The sequence below is a fragment of the Palaemon carinicauda genome, chromosome 28 (genome assembly GCF_036898095.1).
Source record: "Palaemon carinicauda isolate YSFRI2023 chromosome 28, ASM3689809v2, whole genome shotgun sequence".
Classification (NCBI taxonomy): Eukaryota; Metazoa; Arthropoda; class Malacostraca; order Decapoda; family Palaemonidae; genus Palaemon; species Palaemon carinicauda.
Genome location: NC_090752.1, coordinates 87,745,388 through 87,752,887, shown reverse-complemented (window position 1 = coordinate 87,752,887; position 7,500 = coordinate 87,745,388). Strand labels below are relative to the sequence as shown.

The 7,500-nt window shown below is 35.9% G+C and overlaps 1 protein-coding gene across 4 annotated transcripts in view; it reads right to left on the bottom strand.

The window, feature by feature from the left end:
• LOC137621682 (uncharacterized) overlaps positions 1–3,547 on the bottom strand; it is a 6,538-nt gene extending 2,991 nt beyond the window's left edge. For 2 of the 4 annotated variants that reach the window (XR_011040302.1, XR_011040303.1), the window contains exon 1: positions 1–3,547. This exon is cut by the window's left edge. Coding sequence is in view for 2 of the 4 variants with exons in the window: in XM_068352189.1 (XP_068208290.1) it covers positions 1–1,841 (1,841 nt within the window). In the remaining 2 variants the exon portion in view is untranslated. The other 2 variants (XM_068352189.1, XM_068352190.1) reach the window with 1 other exon arrangement.
• Between the last annotated feature and the right edge of the window lie 3,953 nt (positions 3,548–7,500).

Here is a 7,500-nt window from a genome sequence, read left to right as displayed (position 1 = left end):
ATTGAAGATCGGAGACTGCCAGGTACAACCAGTTGATGACAGTCGCGCCACGAGTCTTTCTCAGTCAGTGTAGGAGACCTGTAATGACGCATGAGGATATTATTCTCTAGATAAAATAAGGGTAACTTATGGCTCTTATCCAAGGGATTTTCAACCTTATTGAAGCATTCCTTAAGGCTATCATCTGATCTCTGAAGATGGACGAATTCATCATGATGGAGACCAACCAAGTCTGGTAAGGAGTTTGATGTGTCGTCATCAGTGGGAACTCCAATTGCAGCTTTAGTAGCAGCAGAACGAGTGGTGGCTTGGCAAGGTAGAACTTCCTGTTGGTTCTGCTCATTTTCTATAACACACCCTGGTTGAGAAATAATGAGATTAGGTAAGACAGTTCCTTCAGCTAAATCATTTCCTAACAGAATATCAGCTTTCTCACAAGGCAATTCTCTATCCAGTAAGGCTACTTCGGTTCTTCCAGTAAAGTAAGGGCAATCTATATGCATATTAACCAGAGGTAACACTAATTTACTGGATAGATCAGTGATGGTAACATATTTATTAGTAGGCTGAGTCAGAGGTTTCAATTTACCACTTACTATAGTTTGTGACGATCCTGTGTCCCTTAACAACTTTACAGGGTAATTATTGACAGTACCAGAGCAAAGGAAATCAGAGAAGTCATTTGTGACTTGAGAACAATGGAGAGCAATCCTTCTTTGGTTTTTGCTCTGAGTAGTCTCTGGTCTGTTCCCTGCTGTTTGCTGAGAAGGCTGCATAACCTTAGAAAATTGACATCGGGGGTTAGGACAGTCTTTAATGGCATGTCCCTTCTGTTTACAAAAGGAACAATAAATATTTATACTTGCCTGATCTGTAGAGTTATGTTTCTTTACCTTATGGATGAGGTGATATTCATCAGCAAGAAGAGCCGCCTTCTTCCCCTCCTTCTCCTGCCGTTCTCTGATGTACATAGAAATGTTGGAAGGAATTCTCCTCAAAAACTCCTCTAGTACCATTAAGTTCTGTAATTGTTCAAAGGTAGTTATGTTTTCAGATTCTAGCCATTTTCTAAACTGTTTTAATTTGACCTGAAACAATTCCAGATAAGTTTGGGTGGTTCCTTTGATGGAGTTCCTGAACATTTGCCTATACCCTTCAGCTGTAATGGAATAGGCATCAAGGACAGCTTTCTTTAGGACATAGTAATCTCGTTCCTCTAACATTTGCGAAGCTATATGAGCAGCCTTACCTTTCAGTGCACTCCGAATGAGTAGAACATATTGTTCTTTTGGCCAATGCAAGGTTGTGGCTGTGTCCTCAAAAATACCAAAGAACACGTCTGGTTCTTTTTCATCAAACGGTGGTAGTAGTTTAAGAGCCTTAGTAAGGGAAAAACATTCGCCAAGCTCTCTCTCTTTGCCTTTCTCGTTCAACCTGATACTGGCCAGCTGTCTCTCCATTTGTATCTTTTCTTCTCTTTCCCGTCGTTCCAAGGCTATCATCCTTTCTTTCTGCTCGTATTCAGCTTGATGAGTTGCCTTTTTCTCTCTCTCCAATTCAAGCTGCAACTTGAGCTTCACCAATTCTGGATCCTCTATAGCCTTAGCTTCACCTCTCCCTAACGTAAGGGGCCGAAGGGGAGCAGTTTCTTCTGATGAAACAGAAGCTTTGGCTACCAGGAAATCCAAAACTCTACCCAGAAGTTCTGCTTTCACCATGGAGGGCAATACAGGAATCCCTGCTTGTTCAGCAATCTTTCGCAAGTCATTTTTCTTGGCATCTCTCAACGATAAGAGGTGCCCCCGAGGGTCCTCAAAAAACTTCCCTGCATTGAAAGACATGGTGGATCATAAAAAGCACTTTTGATCCACTACGAGCACATTGTCACTGTCACCGAATCACTATCGCTAAAACACTGAATCACCAATGGCTAAACCGCAGAATAATTAAATTAATATCCCTTCATGGTCTATTCACCGAATCACTTAAGTACTAGGGTAATAAATCACCGAATCACTAACACGTCACTAAATCACCGAATCACTAACACGTCGTTAAATCACCGAATCAATAACACGTCGTTAAATCACCGAATCAATAACACGTTGTTAAATCACCGAATCAATAACACGTCGTTAAATCACCGAATCAATAACACGTCGTTAAATCACCGAATCAATAACACGTCGTTAAATCACCGAATCAATAACACGTCGTTAAATCACCGAATCAATAACACGTCGTTAAATCACCGAAACAATAACACTTCACTAAATCACCGAATCAAAAACATGACGTCACTAAATCGCCGAATCAATAACACGTCGTTAAATCACCGAAACAATAAAAAGTCACTAAATCACCGAAACAATAACACTTTCAATAAATCACCGAATCAATAACACTATGCCAATAAATCACTAACACTTACTATCACGGGTATGAATATATTACCACTTTAAAGAAATATACACTAATAGTCAAAACTGCCACTTAACGTTACCTTAACGAAATCATAAACAACACAAGTCACTAAGTTTTTCGAAACTATGAGTAACAACGCACGATGCACTAGTTAACGTCACTTTTCACAAAAATTCACTTAAATATACAAGAACCACTTAACACACACTGGAGGTTGCACAACGTCACTTTCACTAAACTATCACTTTGCTATGTAAAATACACTAAGGAACGCACACTGAGGTTATACAAAATCAATTTCACGAAACTCACTTAAAGCACTAGGAAAACGCGTTCCTGGGTTCTCGTATTCTGTAAAAGAGGGACAGTAATCCCTGAGGGAAATTAATCCCTGAATGATGAGAGGGGATGGTTACCCTAAGTGTTCCAATATGACTGGGGTGACATAAGAACGCAATAGCGACAGTCGGCAATGTCAAGGCAACAGAACGGCGACTAAGTACCGATTCCTTGCACAGCACTTCCTCCAAACAATCGGCAAGAGGGGATGGGTACCCTATGAAGGAAATTAATCCCGAAGCATTCTAATACGTCTGGGGTGACTAAGGAACGCAAAAAAGCGATAGTCGGCAACGTCAAGGCAACAGAACGGAGACTAAGTACCGATTCCTTGCGCTGCACTTCCTCCAAACTATCAATAATACTTGCGATGACGTATACAATACGGCACCTTGATCGTAGAAGGGAGAGCTCAACAACGGTGGAGGTATATCTAATGATTGTACACTAACGGAAAATTCACTAAATTCGATCACTATACTAACGAGCTTAAATCACTTCATTTCATTTCACTTCACTTCATATCACTTCACTTCACTTCATATCCCGGCAAGGCCCCCACTGTAATGAATTTCCGTTTTACCTTGATGTTAACCTTTTTCTATTTTTAGTTGACACTCGTGATCGAACAATTATTATATGCCTCAATGGTTACCGTAGGATAAATACAACCATTAGTACAATCAAAAGTATATTACTCCCTTCTCACTATAAAGAATAGCACAATATTACAATGCTTTAAATTAAGAAACAAGTATTCACCACCAAAGGTTAAGGAGCTCTCCCTTTACCGAAGCAAGGAAAGCTGTTAAGTCAGTTTTCCCAAGGATCAACAATAAAAATAACAAGTAATTTTACAATAATTCACTAGCGGTGCTAGGAAAACAAGGACTAAAATATAAGTCTGGAGACATAACCAAACAACAGATGGCGGTTGTGGAGGCTTAATATAAAGGTAACATTTAGAAATATGTTAGGACATTACAATATATATATATATATATGTGTGTGTGTGTGTGTGTGTGTGTGTGTGCGTGTGTATCAACAACAAATGCCGCCGTTCCTAGTTAGCTGCAGTACAAAGGCCTCAGACATGTCAATTCATTTCTGGGTTTGACCAGTTTTCATCACTACGCTGACAAGCGCGAATTGGTGATAGTGGGAGATGTTCGTTTGATCGCCAACAGCAAACCACCCTAGTATGGGATACATTGACTTTCACAGCGTTAAGGTAATTCCATTTAGAAACGAGATATATATATATATATATATATATATATATATATATATATATATATATATATATATATAACATATATATATATATATATATATATATATATATATATATATATACATATATATATATATGCATGCCTATACATATATACATATATATATATATATATATATATATAAAATATATATATATATATATATATATATATATATATATATATATATATATATATGTGCGCGCGCGCTCGCGCACCGCATAGGAATCATTTATACATGTCTCTAAATTTGATCAAGTTAAAATCAAATGACAAATTAAAGTGCATGATTACCCTAAAGGTAACGTAGCCTTTTTTATGAACGCTGTAAAAATAAATCCCAAAAACATAGTGCCATTTGAAATAAAATGCTGGTGACTTTAACATGGCAAATATAAAAAAAAGTAAATACCATGGAAGTGAAATGAAAGAATGGAAATAATGGTATTATCCAATTTATATTAATATTTTAAAAGCCAATAATATTAAAGTTACAGAGCTTTGAATTTCGATCTGCAATTGCGCAGGGCTGGACGTTAAGCTAGTTACTGCCATTTTTTTTTTACTATATATAGCAAACAAGACTGTTTTTGTTTTTTTCAAGTGTAAAGGTCATTGGGTTATCCTATACCCAACCGGGGTTCCACCCCCAACCCCCCACCAAAAAAAGAAAGAAGAAAAAAAAAACCAAAAGATAGCTCTGACGCTTGGAAGATAAAAAAAAAATTTATCATTCCCACCCTTAAATACGATAAGTTGGAAAGGAAGCTGACACACATTTAAATGCCAATATGGAAAGTAATGTAAAACCGATAAACACTATCAAGATTTCTTTTTCTGGAAGTTAGAACGATAGGAAATTCTGAAAACTAGAATTCATTATGCTATCTGTTCGAAGGGGTGAGTGTAACATGGATGTGTATGAAAAATAATCTAAAATAAAAGTTTATGCAATAGATATAGAACTGATAAGGCATTCAGACAATCAGTGCTGAAACACACTTCCATTTCTAAATGTCTATGATACTTCTAAAACAATATTAGATAAACACTACCTGAATGTTCGTTGTCTATTATTCACACGCAGTACTTTATTAAATGTCATTTGACAACTATATGCTCTAATTAGAAGGGCATACTCAGTAGAGCGTAGACATCCACCGCGGCAGCTTGTTTCTTGACCTTTTGGTCGACCTTGTCCTTGATCTTTGACTTTAAAATGTATCAATTAGCGTAGATTTTCATACACTCAAATATGAACCAAGTTTGAAGTCTATATGACAACAATATCAAGACTTACGGCTGATTACGTGAATTGAACACTTTGCATGACGTGACCTTGACCTTCCAAACTCTAATTATTTTCAGCTATTTACATAATAGTTATTTCCTGCATGTTTCATTACCCTATGGTTATAGTAGTGCCAGGATACTATTCACAAACAAAACCACACACACATGCACAAACAAACACACAAATAGGGACGAAAACATAACATCCTTCCAACTTTGTTGGCGGAGGTAAATATAATTATTTCATAACTGGGAATAATGATCTTCGTATTAGCCAAATTAGACAAAGACAACCAAGTTTCGAAGATTGGGTTTATTCACCATTTTCGTAGAACAAAAACAATAATAATAACCATAGAACAACCTAAAACAAGACAACAACAACAACAACAACAACAATATAATAATAATAATAATAATAATTGTTAGAATTGTGAAAACCACAGGTAAATTTTTGACTTGCAAAAGTAAATAAACTCAAGGGACCTCAGAATATATTGTACTTTATCTTAAAATATGTCATCTTAGCGGATTTTTTTTGTTTAAGTTCTTAAAACAAGTGGAGGGCAAAATCGAGTATTATTTCCTCCATCACAACAGATTAAGATCTTTTTACAAATTTATAATAACCAGAAAATCTTCGTAATCATTCTTCATTCACAAAAAAATGTTGCCCACAGAATTGAATATAAATTTGAAACATTAGGGAAATTAATATTAAACAGATGTCATTCATAGGAAAAACCCAAACTTTAAAGGTCTATGTAAAACACTGGAGAACGATTTGCCAGCAAAATAAGATACTAATTTTAACCGTTTAACATTTCTGGCAGGCATAAGATTTCATTTGTGTCAAGCCAAGCAAACATGAATGTCCAGATTTTGCGACATAACTTGCAGACGAGGCAAGGGAAATTAACGGAAATGAAATCATGATACGACTTTAACTCCTGGGCAAAGGCTTTTATGATACTCCGCATTATCTAATGCATATACTAAATCTATAAGAAGTAATCTCAGTTAAGTGTTATTCTTTATCCATATAATATTCATTACATTTTATTTGATATTTCCGTTACATGTATTTATTGTAAAAAGATTTCCGGATATGCTCTCCTTGCTGATCTTCCCGTTATCTTATTGTCATCATTACTCTTCCGATCTTTATTTAAGGAAGATTAAGATGAGATCAATGGTTTTTGAAGTGTTATTTCCTCTTACTACAATAATTTCATGGCTTTTTTTTTTCTTCTTTTTTTGAAGGATTTGCTTTTCCCTCTACTGCATTTAGGTCTTGTCCTGATAATGTGAACCTCTCCGACATAAAATGACCTCTTTAGTAAGGCCTGCATGGAAAATAGCCTTTAATAAATTCTACTTTTACATCCATATAAATTGAACTTAACAACACTTTAACACCTTTCACTCAAAGGCTTAGGTTTCAGATGTGTTGAAAACGCAAGCAACTGCAGATTTGCCACTACAATGTAACAATTCATACAAAAGTTTAAAGCAGATGTAAGGGACAGTGATTTTTATTCCTATTATTATCATTATCATTATTATTATTATTATCATCATTACTCTCGTTTGTCTTGTTGAAAAAGGTGAACAATCTTAGTGCAATCCAAATCGAGAAGACAGATGAGTAAAATGCTTCAAACTTTAAGGGGAATGATCCATGAAAGGTGATCAAATAGAATTATTATTATCATTGTTACGACTAGCTAAGCTACAACCTGAGTTAGAAATGAAAGATGCAATAAGCACAAGGGCTCCAACAGGGGAAAACAGCCCGGTGAAGAGAAGAAATAAGGAATCAGATAGAACATCATGGCTGAGTGTACCCTTAAGCAAAACAGTGAAAGACCATGGTACAGATGAATGGCACTATCAAAGAATAGAGAACAATAGTTTTGTTTTTGTTCCCTCTAAAAAAAGCTGCTTATAAAGACTAAAGAGTCTCTTCGACCCTTACCAAGCAGGAAATGGCCACTGAATAATTACAGTGCAGTAGTTAACCCAAAAAGTGATGAAGAATTTTTCAGTTATCTTAGTGTTGTCAGGTGTATGAAGAAAGAGGGGAATGTGTAAATAATATGCCATACTATTCGGTGTTTGTGTAGGCAAAGGAAAAATGAACCGTAACAAAGAGGGATTCAATATATCA